The 19,987-nt window shown below is 44.7% G+C and overlaps 3 protein-coding genes across 3 annotated transcripts; all 3 read left to right on the plus strand.

Annotated features, from left to right (window-relative positions):
• Positions 1-1,316: 1,316 nt before the first annotated feature.
• Positions 1,317-3,038, plus strand: EV420DRAFT_1648873 (uncharacterized protein; the record flags this gene model as incomplete). Its single annotated transcript, XM_060478225.1, has 5 exons — positions 1,317-1,823; positions 1,881-2,197; positions 2,243-2,308; positions 2,366-2,439; positions 2,482-3,038. 5 exons carry the CDS (start codon positions 1,317-1,319, stop codon positions 3,036-3,038), a joined length of 1,521 nt encoding a protein of 506 aa, XP_060324970.1.
• A 9,031-nt stretch (positions 3,039-12,069) lies between these two features.
• On the plus strand, positions 12,070-12,309 carry EV420DRAFT_1225961 (uncharacterized protein; the record flags this gene model as incomplete). Its single annotated transcript, XM_060466507.1, has 1 exon — positions 12,070-12,309. A coding segment is annotated over one exon (240 nt), but the record flags the coding sequence as incomplete, so codon positions are not given.
• A 5,070-nt stretch (positions 12,310-17,379) lies between these two features.
• EV420DRAFT_1484689 (uncharacterized protein) lies at positions 17,380-18,874 on the plus strand (the record flags this gene model as incomplete). The annotated part of the gene is made up of 7 exons (XM_060470108.1): positions 17,380-17,497; positions 17,723-17,937; positions 18,010-18,042; positions 18,063-18,127; positions 18,198-18,300; positions 18,484-18,744; positions 18,842-18,874. 7 exons carry the CDS (start codon positions 17,380-17,382, stop codon positions 18,872-18,874), a joined length of 828 nt encoding a protein of 275 aa, XP_060324972.1.
• Positions 18,875-19,987: the final 1,113 nt, after the last annotated feature.

Consider the following 19,987-nt stretch of genomic DNA (forward strand, 5'->3'; position numbering starts at 1 on the left):
ATACTTTAACTCCGAGAAAATACTTTAACTAACTTCAAAACGCTCTGAGTCACTCCAAGACAGAATAGTAACTTTAAGACACTTCAATCCATTCAATACTATAGGTGACTAAGTGACTAGTAGACACTTCGTCAAGGTTAAGCACAAAAGCCTTTAATTGGGGCACTAGAATATGGACTAGTAGGTCACAATCGTGGGGATGGCTTGCCTGCTTGCGAGGCCGCTGTGGTAGTACGAGTTGCTGTGCTCATAGACTGGACATCTTGGGCTGGCTGACTCATACTTCCTTTTTCAGTTTGATACGTGTCTTTCCTTCCTTCCACCATCATGTACTCCGTTTTGCTGCCATTCTCCTTTACAGATTCATATTTTCTTCAATGCATCACTGTGTAGCTCTGGGATCAACGAGCACGCATTCCTCATACTTCTGCCTTTGGGCATCAATGCTCAAGACCAAGACACCAACGTTGAGGTAGCTCGCCTCACCAACAAAAGAGCTGTTTCGAATGCTGGCAGAAAGATTGGTACTGGTTGTATGAACGTTGTATAGATATATTAGTTCGTTTTGTCTTAATTTTCCATTTCTGATTTCCTTTCTTTGAGTTTCATCATCAATCCCCTCCCTACCCCATCCAATGTGAAGACCAATGCCAATGGCGGATGACATCACCTCAGAGTGCACTGGAAATCGAGAAACGATGGCATGGGCCACCGTTCATATGCTGAGCGGGGCAGCACCTCTTCCTATGCTGTAGTTGCGCGTATCCCAGGTGGTTTAGTCTTGCTTGCAGTCGAGGTAACTGAGCTAGGTATTCACTTTCTTCTGACACATTTTGTTATAGAATATATCTACATACACGAATCTATCAATTACGGGCTCTGGCGATGTGAGAGAATGTGTGCGGCTACCCCCTCTTCCACATTTGTATCCAATTGACATGGAAATTTGATTTTTACCTTTCTTGCCTTACACCACGAGCACTGAGCCATCGAGCGAGCCCCTGAGCCTTCAGAATTGAGCCCAGTAAGTGGTCTCCTTGTTCCTCATACTGATTTACTATTTAGATACTTCTCGTATCAATAAACATGCCAATTCTCATCCACACCCGGCTGATTCACAAGCAACTCATGACCTCACATAACTGTCTATGTCCGCTTCGACATATACTGCAACAGTGGAGCCCACCGCAAGGGTTTTGAGTTGGCTACTTGCAGCAAACTCGAGCTGAGTGTTTCTGTTTCTCTAATTCAACTTTTTGACCACTAGAGCCCCTGACCCTGATAAGCCATTCCCCCACCGATTTTTGAGCACGATGATGACCAACCAGTTCACCACACTTCTCTACCCCATGCCCATCCCTGGCACTGTGAATGCGCCTCGTTTTAATGGCCGTTTCATGAAGGATTACCTCAGTTTGATTGTACAACACGGAGCCAGCGCTGGTATCAATGATAAGGACAATCTCGTCGACTACATCTACCGATACTCATCCGACGAGGTCAAGGAAGTCATACGCTACATACCCGAGCTTGATATAGACGAGACAGGTAAGACTTGGACTGCAGCCGAGACTAAGCTGTTACAGCTGTATCATGCATTCGATGAGCCTCCCGAAATTTCGCTGGATGCCTTGACGGACTTCTGCAAACATCAATCCGCTAAGTCTTCATTCACTAGTACTATTGAAGTAGAGACTTACCAACATGAGTTTACGAAGATCGCTGCGCCACTCCTCAAGAAGAAGACTATCAAAAAAGTAGACCATGATTTCTACTTCATGAATGGCATTCCCACTTCGATGAAGGAATGGTTCTATAGCCAGGTTCCTGTTGCAAACCACAAATGATCCGCTCCGCCATCGATGACTGATTCCATCGAGATTCTGACTCGCCGTTTTGATACTGATAGTTTGATCTATGAAGACTGGCACCATGCCAAAGAACGTGAGTCCAAGACTGTGAAGTTTGATGCTAATGGAGATAGGCTCGACTCGGATTCGAAGCCATTACCACCATCGAGGGCACAAACGCCACTAGCGTTGAAGCAACCTAAGTCTTCTGTACCCGATATTGATGTGCTTGCGAAGCAGTTGCAGGATTTGTCGCTGAACCAAGCTCAGCTTATGGCCATGATGACTGCATCTATGAACAATGCGCCGTCAGACCAACATGGTCCCATGCAGCAGAATCAAGGATGGTGTTTTATCTGTGGGAAATAGAATGCTCACCCACTTCATCCTAGGCATTGCCAGGAGACGTTGAAGCTCATTGAGGAGAGACGAATCAAGTATGATGCGAACAGAGATAGGTACATCCAGATGGATGGAAGTGACTTACCCCAAACACCTTGAGGATTTTACGGCAGAGTTGCAGATTGGTTGTGCCAACAGAACCCTGCTACTTCCGATTCAGCGCCTGTGCAAGCTACTGCGAGGACGAGTTCACTTGGCCTTTCATATGGCCATTCTGATGTTTTATGAGGGGATGTATTTGCAGTATCCTCTCTTTCATTTGATGATAGATTTTCTAACCCTTCTCTTCGTTCTGGCAAAGATACTTCTGCTAGGTATGACCCGATGCGAAGGCCAGAGGATAAAGGGAAAGGGAAAGAAGGAGGAGCACCTGCATCTTCTTCTGTACCAAGACCTCAGTCTTCTCAGCCAATGCCGGGTCCGAATTTTACACGCCCGAATGCTTTTACACCCCCCGTACCTGCGACTACTGTCCCTGTTAACCCTGCGCCTGCCCACGTGAATGTTCCACCACCATCCAACCCGATTAACACTCAGAAAGGATGGAAGAACTCAAGACCATCAAACAACAAGCCTCAGAACGATGTTGAGATGAAGGATGGAACTAGGAAGCCAGCAGATAAGTCGTCTACTGCTCCTCAGTATCATTTTACTTCCGATATCCAGGAAATGTCTGATCCGAAGGCCGTGATGAACAAGCTTTTGAACCTCAATGTTACGATTCCGCTGATGTGCTCGGTAACGGGCAGCGCGCAAATGAAACTAGTGTCTAGATCGTCAATCTAGATACTAAATCACACACACACACACACACAATCACCAATGTATATAAGTTCGAGGGTGAGTACGATAGAAGCACTCACGATGTACTTAGATTTAGATAATCTAGTGGGGTTTTGCCTGAAAACAACTTCAATTCTTCTTTCGATGTGTTTTACACAAAGTACACTAGTCCGCGATAGCAGGGTTTTATGAACTTGTTTTGTAAGGTATAGTCGAGCAAGTTATGCTCGTTTCGACGTCGTCTAGAAGAACTTCTAGCGGACACTTCAAATAATCAAACAACCAAAGACTCTGAGGTCTACAAAGAGTGCAAAATCACTCTACAAAGAACGCTCAGGTTCTGACTTCAAGTACAAGACTTGCAAAGAGTACACAGACTCTGGAGTTCCTTGAACTCGACGATTGTTCGAACTTAAAGCGTTCTAGGGCTTATTTTACTTCAACTAGATGAGGTCTTTTGATTTAAAGTCGACTCAGCACGTCTAGATCGCTAATCTCGGAGAGAGAGAACACGAGGCCTTTGTCCGTGGAGCAGTTCAATTAACTAGCAAGGCGCAAACATGGGGATGGCTCTACTTCCTACTTAACTCTTCTAGATTACTGTAGTCGCCCTTATGGGTTGACTTTGGTAACTTAATTCACTTCAGTCGAGGATATGCAATAAAAAACCAGTGATTGATTAGGTAGCTATACAGGCTACTAGCACAAACGCGGGGGGAATGCTTTCCTGCCGTTATGCGTCTAGTCGCTGCTAATTTATACGATTCGTGTTTTAGGTATAGGAGCCCATATCTACAGTAATTATGGTACGAGCTTTGGAATTAATACAAACAGTGAGTCACTATCCTACAAGTATCGCGCCATTCCGTAGTTTCTATTCAGTTCGACGCGACTGTGCCGGGTTATTCTGTCGCCGAGGAGTGCCCTACTAGTCCGTGGGTGCTCCTTCTTCCATCTGCAAGGCCTGCCGTGCGCCGTATGTATTGAATACTGCGGTATGCGCAGGATCTCAAGGATGTAACCACCGATCGCGATCGACTGCAGGTCCGAGATTGTATTCTGTTGATCACTGCGCGATCAAAGTCGGTCATCTCAGTACCCAACGCGGCTATTCATTCTTCCAAGGTTATTCCTTTCCTAGCCTGAGTTGATCTCGAAAGCTGATCTGTTTCTCGACTTAGCAATTTTTCCTGACAGGTTCTTTCTACTCGTCGAGGCGACGAGGCATCTAGTTCGTTCCATTCTTCAACTTCTTGGTTTTTATACTCCATACAGACAAGTCCTCAAGATTTGACTGTAATAGTCTTGTTTAGGTAGGGCTTAGCTTGGCGTGTTGACGGCTGGTAGAATTGACTCTTCGAGATGTCGTTTCTAAGTCCATTCTGTACTGCCGTGCTTTCATTCTTTATGTAGTATTTAGCTACCAGCGTGAAGCCTCCACTGTAGCCCTCTGTACCACTTGTAGATTGCATAAACTGATGTAAAATCGCAAAATCTACGGGTAGCCTGATACCAGGCGTATCACCGCTTTTCCAGCTCGTCGGCAATAGTCCTGTCCTTCAGAAGATGATGGGTGAGGCTACTAGGACAAAGCGAGAGTATACAACAAAACAAGCTGAGTATTTTGCTTCTGAGAATGAATTATATGCTGTTGAGGATTTAGATCAGTTTGAAAGGATGGCAGTGTCTGCTGGCTGTTCTCGTGATGGGACTAGGCATTTCCATTGTGAAGACAGTTATCATATGCATGAGTTTTTGCACCGCTATGGTAATGCCGTTGCGCAAGTACCCTCTACGCATTACTTTGCGATGGCTACAGGTTCATTTCACTTAACAATTAATGGAACTGACTTTACGGTGATGATTGACACTGGTTCAGAGCTGAACCTTGCAACTGTTTCTCTTCCTGGATGCTGCGGGTTGGCATTTGACTTCGAAGGTATGAAGTGGTCCTTGAAAGGTATCCACGGAGACCCCGACCGCTTGTCAGGTTGTGCTACTGACATGCCTTTGCACATTGGCAGCCACGATTTTGTTCATCACTTGTTTATTTCACATCAGGAGCTCGGTAAGCACAATATTATTCTAGGACAGCCCTTCTTGCAATGGTTCGCTGCCCGATTGGATTATGACCGTACCAGACAAGTTAAGTTGATTCTCTGGAAGGATGGAGATCGCCATCAGCGTCCTATGCTCTCTGTTACAATCACTGACCTGCAGGATACTCGAAACACAACGAAGATATCTCATTCCGGTGAAGTGAGGACAACGCAAATTGAAGAAGTGACCGATGAGGAGGATTTTCTCAGCGGGGGAGGAACGAATTGAAGATCTTCCATACCTCTCATGCAATGCTGGGAAGATCGTTTGAAGTGTTGATGGGAAATGATGAGTATTCCGATTTTGATTCTCTTTTCTATGTTATACCCAATGAATCCTATGACTGTTTGATTTCTAACTATGTTACTTGTACTAATACCAACCCTTCTTCTATTATTTCTACTCCTTGGACTGTTCGAGCTCTTACTGACCAATTTATTTATAGTGCCTCTGCCACGAAGTCACCTTTGCAATCAAAGAAGAAGTACAAGCCGGTACATCGCAAGCATCGGCCGGTGCCTACATATATGCCAAACCCTGAGGCACAATACTTCTGCAAGATACCTGCACCTATTCCTATTTCTTTACCGTTTGAACCTATTGACTATCATCACTTGAGTTTTGGATCTAGAGTTATGTTGGAGAGACTGGAGGCAATGCTTGAGAAGATTGAACCTGGGATTTTGTCCAAGGAAGAGATCGACTTGCTGGCATTTGTAGTGGTGCAACGTGAGTCTGCATTTGCATTTGAGTATGCTGAAAAAGGTTCCTTTTCCCGAGAATATTACCCTGACTACGAGATACCAACTATTGAACATGTTCCTTGGCAATCAAAACCGATAACGATTCTGGCAGCTATTGTGGATGATGTATATCGAGAGATTATTTCTAATGAAGCCCTAGGTCGATTTGAGCCAACTACTTCAAGCTATTGGTCCTCACTGTTTGCCATTGCGAAAAAGCCTGGATCTGTACCTCCAGTGCACCTAGTCATGGATCTTCAAGAATTGAATAGTGTTACGATTCGGGATTCATCCCTACCACCTAACCTCAATGAATTTGCTGAGTCTTTTGTTGGTTATGCATTGTATGGTCTCTATGATCTCTTTTCAGGTTTTGATGCTTGCTGGGTTGCCAAGAAATCTTGACCTTTGCTTGCATTTCACTCTCCGGCTGGAGCTCGCCAACAATGTACGCTCTCTCAAGGATATACAAATGCAGTACAAGAGTTTCAAAGGCGAGTACAACATGCTCTTAAGCAGCTAATTGAGCAACAGATTGCAGATAACTTCGTCGATGACTGTGGCCTCAAAGGACCAACTTCGAGGTACAATAATGAGCCTATACCTGGGAATCTCAACATCCAAAGGTTCATTTGGGAGTATATTGAACGTCTTGACATGTTTCTAGGTGCTCTGATCATGGCTGGGATTACGGCTTCTGGTACGAAGGCCGTTCTTGCTGCGCTAAATTTGCAAATTGTAGGGACTATTGTGGCACTCGAGGGCTGGGTATTAGCACCCAGTGTCATTCAGAAGGTGCTTGATTGGCCTCCTCCTTCTTCCGTTAGTGAGGTTCGGAGTTTTCTGGGACTTGTGGGCAGAGGGAGAAAGTGGATTAAGGGATTTGCGATGATTGCTAAGCCTCTCACTGTTCTTCTCCAAGCTACTGATGGACCATTTGTAGTTACTATCAATGCTCTTCAAGCGCAGGATGAGCTCAAGCATCGCATTTCGTCTCCACCAATATTAATCAAAGTGGATTACATGCAAGCTAAGTCAATTTTGCCCTTACCTTGTGATTCCGATGAAGGCCTTTTGGTTGTAGCGATTGACTCGTCTTGGATGGGAGCTGGATGGGCTCTGTACCAAGTTCAAGAGGGTCAGAAGCACATTGCTCTTTACGGATCGTGTACGTTCAACAAGACACAGCAAAACTATGGACAGCCAAAGACTGAGGTTCTTGGGACGTTCATGGGCCTCAAGGATTTGCGCCATCAAGTCTGGGGAGTACACTTTTGTCTTGAACATGATGCTATCTCACTTGCTAAAATGTTAAAGGAACCGGATGATGTGCCCAATGTGCCAATGCTACGATGGATTTCATGGATACGACTCTTCGATTTTGAGACCAAGCACATTAAAGCAGAGTCCTTCAAGACTGAGGATGCTTTGTCTAGGTGCCCACCTTTAGAGAAAGATGAGACTTACGATGATATTGATGCTGAAGAATTTCTAGATGCTTACGATTTGGCTTATGGATCACTTACACGTCTGACAAAGGACGTAGCATATTCTTCTCTCACTAAGTTTATTTTTGATTCACTTTATACATGATACTCTAATCCTTTCATCATGAAATGGAATGAAGGGCTTGGAGATATACCCTTCTATGTGAATTCAGAAGCAATACAAGTGCCCACAGAGCTAAGTGATTTGTCTGTTAACTCTTTCTATGTTGATTCTGCACTCCTGTATTCTCTGTTCTTAGGATCTGCTATGCGGAATACCCAACCATGGAATATACAGCGCTTACCAGAGTTTTATGCATGTAAGACATGCGTTGAACTCACTGATTATTTTCTATTAGGTGATGAAGAGGTATGTTTGGAGTTTACTGTTGTGCTAGGTCTCTCCCAGAGTATTCCCCTGGAAACAACGGCACTTGCATCGGTTGGTCACAAGCATGGGACCTGAGATGCTGACGACTATGGGTTTTGGCAAGAGCTAAGTGTTTTCTTGAGATCAGGAGTATATCCTGTGCATCTGAAGACCGATAAAGATCGAATATGATTTCTCAAGCACTCTAGACGATTTATCTTGCATCAAGATCGACTCTGGTTGGCTCCGAAGAAGAATTCTGCTATCCCACCACGCCTTGTAATCGAATTTGTTCCCAAGAGACAAGAGCTTATTGCCCAGGCGCACAATGACTGTGGTCATCGAGGTAGGGATGCTGTTTATAAGCTCTTATGAGACAGGTTTTATTGGCTGAATATGTTTGACGATGTCACATACTTTGTACGCTCTTGCATGGAGTGTCAGAAATCGATAAAGACAAGTCCTATTCTTCCTTATTCCGAGTCTTGGCAAGCCCCGCTACTTCGTCACTTTGATTTAGATTGCATTGTGATGCCCTCTGGTGTTGGAGGCTTTGAGTACATTGTCCAGGCCATTGAGAGGACTATCCTGTGGGCAGAAGCTCATGCGCTCAAGAGCCAGACATCCCGACTTGTTGCAAAGTTCATTTACGAGGAGATTATTTGCTGATTTAGCTGTGTTCCATTTTTTTCCTTCGATGGAGGTTCGGAGTTCAAAGGTGAAGTTACGGCTCTCTTACGTGACCTGTATAACTGTGTTGTTGTTTTTTCTACAGCGTATCATCCTGAAGGGATGGCTCCAGTTGAGCGCCATCATCAGATGATTGTTGATCCATTGTTCAAGTGCACGGGAGACGCTAAAGGCAACTGGCCTCATTTCCTATTTGCTGTTCTCTTTGCCCTACAAGTAACAGTCAGTTGTGCAACAGGATTTTCTCCATTCTATTTGATCTATGGTGTGCAACCCGTTTTTTCCTTTGATATGACCGAGATTACATGGCAGACACTTGACTGGGACAAGGTACGTACTCATGAAGAGCTGATTGCTATTAGAGCCTTGCAGATTACCCAACAAGACGAGAAGTTAAGAGAAGCAAATGCCAAGTTACGTGAAACTCAAAAATGAGCGATTGAAGACCTTGCAAAACGTGCCCATTTCAAGTTTGGGTTCACGGATTATGAGGTAGGGATGTATGTCTGGCTTCGGGAATCGCAACTGGATGAGATCAAAGGAGGAAAAGGTGCGTGGACATATTCTGGACCATATATCATTCACGAAAAGCGGAATCACGACTCTTTTGTCTTGCGAGAGCTCAGCGGAGCAATTATAAAAGGCCACATCAATATACGTCACTTGAGACTCTTCTACTTTCGTCCTGACAACCAGACTTTGCGGACAAGCCTTCAACCTCGAGCCTGACGCATGGAACTTGCTGAATACGACTACAGCCTCGATGCAGCTTGGAAAAATATTTCCGCCTATGCAAACGAGCCGGAGGACGAGTTCTATACACGCTGAGTGCTCCTATTCTTTATCATGACCTATGACGACTTTTTGACCCCTTTCTGTTATCAAAAATATCAAAACCCAGTTCCTCTCTCTCCTTTTCTTTCTTCCTTTCCCCCATCACCATGCCTCCCACTATGTATGACGATTGCGACCCTCAGTGCCTTGTTCATCTTAATCCTTCACCATTTGACTCCTCTCCTTATTTTCCGGACTCTACCTTCGATTTACGCCTCCTCAGTAACAACCCGGTGCGCGGTTTCCACCCTAGACACGAGATGGATATTGGCAACCCTTCCAAGGGCGAGTATCCGATTGCGAGACACCATGGGAACCATATTCCATGCCTGAGCCTTGTGGACGACATCGAGTATTGCTCTTTCTTTAGAGGTGATCTTTCTTTATGTTATTTCTATGATGATTCTGCAGAGTGTTTGTTGGGTGATGAGCTTGTTACCTTGCCTTTTGTGGTACGGGTTTTTTGTCAGGATCGTGCACTAGCTTGGCACGAAATCTGGAAGGTGCTTTGCAACCCTAACTCTCCTCCTCCGACGCGATACAACTTTGTTGAACTTCAAGGTGCAAAGATGGGACAAGGACCATGGACTGCACCTTGGTTCAAGCATATGGTGCATCATTTTTACTTGGACTCTGATAATTGTATCGTGGAGAAAAGCACTGGCCTTTGAGTGTGCATTGACTCTTCAGAATTCGAGTTTAAGAGCCTTGTTATGTTCGATCCGAACGTTGTTGTCCAACTTACACCTCAACAACTCGTCCACATGGTCCAGACCGACACCCAGCACCGGCATATTGATGCACTTCGACATGCTGAGGCAATTCTCCATCACCTTCGAGCTTTTCACCTCAGCCCTCATGTATCCTTGATTCCAAAGAGAACAGGTAGTGGGCGTTTGGTCATCGATATGCGGCTGTATACCTGTCACGACTAGGTTTATTTTCTTTCTGGATTTCGAGGGCAAAATCAAGAGTATTCCCCTCTGTGGTAGTATGAGTTGCCATGCTCATAGACTGGACGTCTTGGGCTGGCTGACTCATACTTCCTTTTTCAGTTTGATACGTGTCTTTCCTTCCTTCCACCATCATGTACTCCGTTTTGCTGCCATTCTCCTTTACAGATTCATATTTTCTTCAATGCATCACTGTGTAGCTCTGGGATCAACGAGCACGCATTCCTCATACTTCTGCCTTTGGGCATCAATGCTCAAGACCAAGACACCAACGTTGAGGTAGCTCGCCTCACCAACAAAAGAGCTGTTTCGAATGCTGGCAGAAAGATTGGTACTGGTTGTATGAACGTTGTATAGATATATTAGTTCGTTTTGTCTTCATTTTCCATTTCTGATTTCCTTTCTTTGAGTTTCATCATCAATCCCCTCCCTACCCCATCCAATGTGAAGACCAATGCCAATGGCGGATGACATCACCTCGGAGTGCACTGGGAATCGAGAAACGATGGCATGGGCCACCGTTCATATGCTGAGCGGGGCAGCACCTCTTCCTATGCTGTAGTTGCGCGTATCCCAGGTGGTTTAGTCTTGCTTGCAGTCAAGGTAACTGAGCTAGGTATTCGCTTTCTTCTGACACATTTTGTTATAGAATATATCTACATACACGAATCTATCAATTACGGGCTCTGGCGATGTGAGAGAATGTGTGCGGCTACCCCCTCTTCCACATTTGTATCCAATTGACATGGAAATTTGATTTTTACCTTTCTTGCCTTACACCACGAGCACTGAGCCATCGAGCGAGCCCCTGAGCCTTCAGAATTGAGCCCAGTAAGTGGTCTCCTTGTTCCTCATACTGATTTACTATTTAGATACTTCTCGTATCAATAAACATGCCAATTCTCATCCACACCCAGCTGATTCACAAGCAACTCATGACCTCGCATAACCATCTATGTCCGCTTCGACGTATACTGCGACACTGCCCCTTCTACTACTTATATACTACAGAGACAGGTATAGAATAAATATAAATAGATTCTCTAGGGGTAATATTGGTAAGGATGTCTTGGCTAGTCACGAAAATATGGTGAATAATCATGCAATAGTCGGCCTAGCCTGTTCTTTCTGTCAGATAGCGGGTCGAGGGACTCCACTATTGGGTCGTTTCTGCACCCTTTGCCCAGCGGTGCTCCACTAGTGACACAGCTATATGAATAGTCAGGTAACCATGCCTGTAGCAACTGCTCGATTGTGATCGGGGTGCAGCCCGGCTATACTAGTGCTGATCATATGAGATCTGTATCACACTAGCTGGATCTGGGCTAAGGGTTATGCCTTTACTGGTTTATTTCTAAGTCCTTTCAGAAGTGCTCATGTGACTAGTCATCCTGACTTAGGCGTTCATGCCCAGATCGGTCCACTAGCGACTGAATAGTCGAGATCTGTGTGGGTTCTTACTTCTTGTTTGGGCACTAGCAGCTGTATTCTTTACTAGTGACCGTATTTTACTAAGTCATACTAGCTTTGGAGGTGCTAGTCCGGTCGGCTGGTAGGGCTGACCCACTAGTGGTATCATTCCTAAGTCCTGACTCGACTAGTAGCATGCTAACTTGACTATCAGTCCAAAGTCTCAACTATAGCCCTTGATATATGACTAGTATAGGATAGACATGCAATAGTATTGTTATAAAATCACAAAATCTAGGTGTGAATGTGTAGACAGCATATCAGCAGAATCACTGACAGCCAGTAAAGTTAGTTCTTCTCATCTCTGGAATGGGTGCATTTGACTTACCAAATTAACCACAGGACTTTCTCAAAGTCACCTTTCCCACATCACAATACCCCAACTGCCTCCCCAGCTACATCTTCTATGACAACAATTGTTCATTGCTGCACCATCTCTGGACTCAAAGGGACACTTACTTTAACAAAACAGGAATGATCATGGAAACTTGGCATGCCCAAAGCCACAAAAAGACAGATGAATTCTGCCACAGATGGTGCCTCCCCTCCTGTTTTCCCAAGCTGATGAAGCCAGGCAAGAAGGGGGGAAAGGAGTGGCAATTCAATGCCTCAGCCACAGAGCAAGCAGCAGACAGTGGCAAAATTGGAAGAATGGGGGCATTTGCCTTTACTGATACTGGAGCACATCCTCCAGGGAGAGCCAGTGCTCATGCCAAGAGGCAACTGATGGTAGACGTTGGAAAGAGAGCAACTACAGGAAAAAAGGCGCTCACACAGTAGCGTGCTTGAGGATGAAAGGCATGAGTCAGGAAAGCATTGGGCCATGAGTAAGCTGACATTTAACAACAGAAGTATCATAGCCCTTTGCTATGAGCAGAATACAGCATGTGTAGGAAGTAAGTTGCCAGGCCAGAAGTGGTGTTGGAGTAGTAGCACCCTCGAGAGAGTTTGGTCTGGTGCAATGGTGGGGCAGAAGTCTGAGACTGCAAGTAAGCCTACTGTTTAACAACGGATGTACCACAGTCCAAGGCTACTCTGGTGGAATGGTGCCAATGTGGAACACATCAGGTTACATCCCACCATCACTGCCTGAAAATGCCACCATCGTTTCACAACAGCTACACATGATCAGGGTAGGGAGTGCAAATAGAAGCAAAATTGATGGCAATGCACTTGTTTGGACCAGAGGCTGGGCAGAGTTTGAAGTGTAAAGCTTGTGCTTGAGCCAAGTGCCACTCACTCTTATCGCCTTCATGGTACCAAGGTGAAACTTTGGTAGAGGAACATTGAGCATATCACACTAGGGTTAAACCTTGGCTGGTAATTGCTTGGGCTTGCATCACCTGGAGTGTCAACTTCAGAATTGTTGAGCCTGTGCCAATTTTTGCACTCAACAAAGTTTTGCAGGTGGGTGCCTTCAAGGCAGAGGGTTATTCATTGCTCTAACATCACCTCAGGCTATGGTAGTCCTATGTCTGCTCAGTACAGTTCTGAAGCTGGTGGTTCTGAGGGGGTGAACTCACAGTAAGTGTCCATTTGTTCCTGAAGTAGCAGTACTTATGGTGGGAGCAGGCCTTCGCATCTGTGACAAGTTGTGGTGACCAAAGATGACTGCATTTTTGTTCTCTTCATGACAAGAGAGTTAGCTCTGATACCTAGCAGAGCCATCATGGACCCATCACAGTCTACCTTCATGTGCTTATCCATAGATCCTGTGTCATTTCTGGAGTGGTGCTGGTCAATAAACTTGATACCATACCAGGCTTTTGTTCCCATCAACATCTATACAGCCTGTAGCTGCTGTCTGTTGAGATGCCTCAATTATACCTGTGCCAGTGTTCCAATTGAGTCAAAGGGAGATAGGTGGTACCTTCGACAAGATGTTTTTCATGATTGGAAGGATCTGGAGACCATCATTCTGCAACTCAGAGAGGTGTCCCAGTTAGCCACCACCAATCTAAGGCTGAGGAGAGCTCTCTTCAGCTGACCAGAACTATCTCAGTACAGATATGGGTGAAGTCACATTGACCATCTCAAGCTGATGGCAATGCTCATGCAGTTGAGAGAGGCATTCATATTGGTTCTAGCTGAGATAGCCTACAATGCAGTCTGTCAAACTGATTTTTGGGATGAGATGGTATTGAGCCACTTCAACGCTCATGTTATGGACCTTTTCAAGGAAAGCTGGGTGGCATGAGATGGTGAAGGATTCCAGGTGGTGGGTTCAAACAATTTCAATGTGCAAGGGCTGCAACACATCGGTCTGTTTGTAGATGTGGAGGATTGTGATTTCACAGATGTTTTTGAGTGCATGATCAATGCCAGTATCCCACTGTGGCTGGCATAGGATTCAATCCAGGCATGGGCCTCTACAACTGTTGGGTTGTTGAAGTATGTTCTGACAGGTGATGAGCTCTGGCAAGCTCTATGCCACCTGGTGGAAGGCTAAGCAGCAATGTGTTCCACCAAGAGAGTTCCTCTGAGATTGCAAGCTCTTCCTGACAGCTCAATATTCGATCCAAGTCCTCCTCAGCCTGATCCTCAACCTGATGTCTTGACCTGGGAATCATCAGGTGCAGCTTGGGGCATGGATGAAATGATGGCCCTGGTGCCCATGCAGGGAGCTTGGTTAATGATAGCTCCTATAGAGTCAAGGCTGGTAGAAGGCCCAAAGATCTTATATGAGCCTGTTGGCAAGGGAGAGAGGCACCATGGACAGCATCTTGGTGAGAGATGGCAGGACTTTTTCCAGGCCATGTACCTGTTATCAGCCAAATAGTTAGGTCAATTGACCTAAGATTATTTGGCAAATGGCTTTCATTTAGCACAGCCACCTTCAGATTACATTTTGCTAGAGTACACATTTGGCATACCCTTAAAAGTGAGAAATTTTTACTTTTTTGGCTTCATAAATCTCAAAATTTTTGGGTGCAAAAATTTGTGTGGTGAAATATTTTCTGCATAAATATCAAGAGTCTACAAAACCTGTTGCTGATGCTGGTGATCTCAGATAACCAGGTCATCTACAAATACCCAGATAACTGGCTAGACTGATCTTGCAGTTATTAGGATTGGCACCAAATATTCCACCCTCCTGGTCACTGCTGGGCCCTGACAAAATTTGTATGAGCTCAAAAAATAATGATGAATGCTTTACCACAGTCTCCTGACTCACTCACTGCCTATATTGGCTGGATGTGCCTGTGCATACTTGGATGTAGTAAGGCATGAGAATATATCACTCTTAATCCAGTTTCCATTGTGGAATTTGCCGAATACTCTCATTGCTTTCAATTTCCTTGCAATTATGTCACTTTCAATGCTTTCCATGCATCAAAAAGATTCTTTGTTTATAAATATACAAAGTTCTGCCTATGAGCCAAATTTAGTCCTTTGTAAAGCCCTTATTATTCACAGAAATGTCAAAAATATGAGGAAATGCAATGAACACCACTCTTTCAATAGTTTGTGACACACTGTACATTCAAATCATGATATAATGGAATAAGAAGCATTTAATACACTGCTTAACAAGAGTAATAGTGGTTGTATATACCTGCCTGAATTGAACAGGTGGCAGAAGCTTGCGGTATACAAATGAGCCTAAAGATAAGTCACAATTGATATTAAAACCAATGTTTACTTCACCATTAAAGTGAATAATAAGGAAGATGCAACTGGATTAGGCTGGATTGGTGTACTATTTTGGGTTGTTGCATGTATATACCTATGCATCTAAGCATCTGTATACTCATTCAGACTGTGTGGAGTTCTACAGACCTAGAATATAAACTAAAAATGTGAAAATGAGGTGCATGTCCTAATGAAAACTATTTTATGGGGGCTAATAATATTTGGATAAAATATAAAATACATACACATATCAGATTTACACATAGGTATGTTTGTCAACTGTTTTGGTGAATCGGAGAGCCTGGTATAAGCAGAGGATGCATCCCAAGGGTGCATTCTACTTGCTTGATCAGCACAAATCATACATCTATACAGCAATCAAGTGGCTGCCTCACCACATGCATAAGTCCTCATCTGAGGCAGCACTGTGCCCTACCTGCAAACAATGACCACAACAGTATGATGACAATCAAGGACTGGGACAACCACTACCACCAGCCTGCCACAGCCCCAATGCATCCCCCATCCTCCCCAACTGGTGCAGCAGCCCCTGCATCAACATTGGCTGACAGCTGACAATGAGGATGATGATTATGCCCTTTTAGGCATCGATGGAGGACTCAAGTGCACAATAAACGAGCCTAGAATCACAGCCATACCACCACCACCATGTTCACTGCTACTGACCCCGCCCAATATCAACACAGGCCTCTACTGCTCAGCCAAGGCATCCCAGGGACCCCAGGCTTGTGCATTGCCCACTATTTGGATAGGAGAATACAGTCCTGCTGTGTGCTAGTGTTAGGATCATGCCAATAGGATTGCGGCAGTAAGTGCACGTAGCAGAATGCCGCAGGATGCGTCGGGCATAGGCAAAGCTATTAGCAATGTCACCCCTGAGCCAAAGCCCTAAGATGGATATGGATGGAAGTCCACGGGGTGGCAGAGACAAGGTAAGAGATAAGTCCAACGGATTGGAGGTCCGTGGACTGGAGGACGAGAGTGTGACTTAAGAGTCAGAGAGAGAGAGAGATTGGGCTGAACCAAGTTGATATTCAAACTGAGTATCTACAGTGTAATTCTAAGGCTTATATACTAGTTAGGAGTCTGATCTAGTTCCTACTCGGAGTGGTCTACATTCTAGGGTTGTCGGAGGATGTATTTTACCAGTCGGTAGCCGATGGGGTCTGATGACATATTCGCTACCGATGTCGTGCTATTGATAAATTGTAATGGAGAAGTGAGATATAAAAAGAATATGAAATAGAATATGAAATAGAAACTGGGAATCGGAATCCGTAGGATTCCGGGCTGTGGCTTGTTGGGTTAAGTGGAGGTCGGGTTTCCGTCGGCATGCTCATTACAGCTAGCCTCTCTGGCTCCGCTGTTATCATGCGCCTGCTCCCATCCCCATCCCTGCATTGTCCTCCCCATATTGCCCCCTACAGGTAGCGATTTGCCACCAGAACTTCACCATCCCTATTTTCAATATGGAGGAAGGTAATGGTGAGGCTTTTCTCTCTCTCTGACCCCACTATTGCTATCAACAGCATGTCGAACCTGTCCAGCCCTTGTCTCCCTCCCACATCACCCAGGGCCCCTCAGAACTATCCTTTTCAATGCAGAACATTACTACAGGTCTATCTCTGCTACACCCCATGGTGCCTGTCTCTGCTTGCCCTCACTGTAAATAAGCATCTTCTCTATGAATATATAGTCCTTTAGTATAATGGTTTCATTGTATTGGGCTCTGGCTTATAATGGGCTGTGCTTGTGTTCAATCCTGCATGTTGCTCATTTTTTAAATTGTGAATTCATTCAAAACAAAAAAGGTAATCCAGAAAAATTCAAACCAATCCAACTCATAGTTCTGGCTAATGTTTTGGGTCATATCATGAATCAGTTCTATTATATATTTCACATCCCCATGTCATTTTGCAGATACCATAACTACCTGAGAGAGCACAAAATTGACCCAATTGTTATTTTATCTATTTAGGTGACCATTTCAGTCTGCACTGCATACCCTATCTGCTGGATGGGAAAATGTGACTGTGCCAAATGATGCTCATTTGGCAAATAGGTTTAGGTCCTTTGACAGGCATTTTGGCATATCCTGAGGACATGGGGTGCTTTTTCACCCACAGAGAAGAGAAAAATGAGGTGTCAAAGAAAAGCGAGAGTGAGCAGGACAGGCAGACATGATACCAGAGGGAGGAACATGCAGTCAAGTTCAAAGTACCGGGTGCCAAGGGTGTGGCAGTGTTTGAGTGGTCATTAGATGAGCATAAGGGTTATCTGGTTCAACAGCCTCTTTTTCATAGGCAGGTGGTGGACATCTGAATGTGATACAGTAACAGTCAGTGTCAGTACAATTTCTTTCATAACGAATGGGACTTGAATGAAGAATTTGATCCCATGGCACATTATGACAGCGATGAGGATGATGACAATGATTTTAACTTCCAAGGAGGATCCAATGCCTATAATGGGATCGATGAGCCAGTGACATTGTCTCAAAGAAGCGATCTAGACCCTGCACAAGAACTAGGTTACTGCCTCGTTACTCATGAGGCAGAAGATGTTCAGTCAGAGAAGATGTCCACAGCTACCCTTGAAGAGGTTCTGTATTAGTTCTATGGCCTTCAACTTCCTGCAGCACAATTATGCGAGACTGAACTCATACCCGTCAAGGCTCAGAAGGCCACCAGATGCAAGTTGTCTTTGGTGTGTTGAAATGCAGATAGGGACTCCTACAACCTAAGATTCAAATGGGCACTCAGCATGCTAATGAATGGCCTCCTCTCAAGAGGTGTGCTGCCACATGGTTTTCCCCCTGATTGGTCTGACTTTGACCTGTCATGTACAAATTACCTGGCAAGAGTCTACAACAAAAGGTTCTCAGTATCAAGGGTGTGGGTTACCAACCAGAAGGAGAACATGTATCAGATATCCAATGGAGAAGAGACTGACTACGAGCTGATTGTCGGTTGAGCAAGTGTGGTCCTCTTGTGTCTTCACCAAATGAAGCACCTATCCTTGGATGAAATGGCTGAATATCTGTGTTCCTGAGGCATCAAACTTTCAACTTACCTATGCATTCACCATGAGGATCAGGGCCCAAGAACATCCCTGAGAGCAGTCGAGCACATTCCTTATTGAGTCAAGGGCTTCCAGCTTGATAAAGATGACTATATGAGCTACATCAGGAGACACAAGCAGCTATTTTGGAGCAATGAAGTCCTCCATGCCACTCTGAAGCATGATGGTGTACCTTGGCATCTGGCAATAGAGGAGGTGTCAGAAGATTTCATCACTTCAGGCCCTTCATCCCAGATGATGAAAGTGGGGGGATTTTACAAGATGGAAGAAGGTGACAAGTTATGGGATGAGATGCTCACCAAGGACCAGATCAACATCATCTGTGGGGTATATAAGGTCGAAAGAGAGGAAAGTAAAAGCAAGTCCAGCAAGAAGAGAGTTGGCTGTAGTAGATTGACAGAACACATCTCATGGTTTCTGAAAGATGCAAGTTGGAGAGGAAGTGATCTCGATGTAGGATTTTGGAGTGCAGACACTGAATCTTGGTACCAGTGTCAGGTCAAGAAATATCTGGATGGAGACTTCAAGTGCAAAAATCAGACAGAGTGGAAGAAGTCATTGAAACTCTGGCGGGAGGCCCAAAAGGTGGTGGAGCATCTGGAAACACTGTTACACTCCTTCCTTCAATGCTATGTGTAATGCACCAACTCAAAACAGCACTAGCGTGAGTCTACTTATGTCGCTTGCATTCAGTGATTCACAAGTAGATGGCTTTGTAAGTTATCGTGGATGGTGACAGATAGTTTAGTCATGAACCAGGGAGTTCAGTAAGAGTTGGAAGTGTATAACTTTAGCCAAAGCTGGAGTCTAAGGCCACAGCATAGGCTAGCTTAAATACATGTCAGACTCATACTAAGAATAGTGTCTACCAGGGCACATGCAGTGAGAAGTGTGCTCTGTAGCAAATGAGGAGTGAGGGCACTGAAAGAAGTGTATCCCTGACAAATGAGAGTAAAGGGCACATATCACCTACATCAATGTGAGACTCCATCTGAATAGACCATATCCCATAGACTGCCCTCAACTAGTGGTCGACTCTTGTCCAACCACTAAGAAGCATGATGGCACATGCAGTATGTTAATCATCCAAGACATGGCAGCTGTAGACAAGTCATTAGCAGGGTGATGGCAACCGGATAAACAGGTAGGAGATGTGCCAGCAGAATATTGTAAGTCTGGGAGATAAGATAGGTAGGTCCAGGGTGCTGAGAGATAAGGATAAGATAAGATACGAAAAATAGAGGTAAGGTCATAATAGGCCTCCACTGCATGCAATCCCTTTCTCTGTCTCTATTAGCATGATCCTAACATTTGAATAGGTTAACACCTAACACAAGGAGGGGAAACCTAAAGAATGGTCAAACAATCAAGACAAAAGCAAAGAAAGAACAAACATTGAGAACATGGAGACCCCAATGGCACTCCAAAGGGGCAGGTCACTGAGATTGAGTGACCACAGCTGTGCTGAATACAGCAGGTCACCAAGTTGGGTGACTGTGCTGGACACTTGAAACACCCAATGAAATTTGTCAAAAAGTGTAAAAATATAAAAATATGAGGATCACATTAC

Source organism: Desarmillaria tabescens (assembly GCF_030435595.1).
Source record: "Desarmillaria tabescens strain CCBAS 213 chromosome Unknown EV420scaffold_55, whole genome shotgun sequence".
NCBI classification, from domain to species: Eukaryota; Fungi; Basidiomycota; class Agaricomycetes; order Agaricales; family Physalacriaceae; genus Desarmillaria; species Desarmillaria tabescens.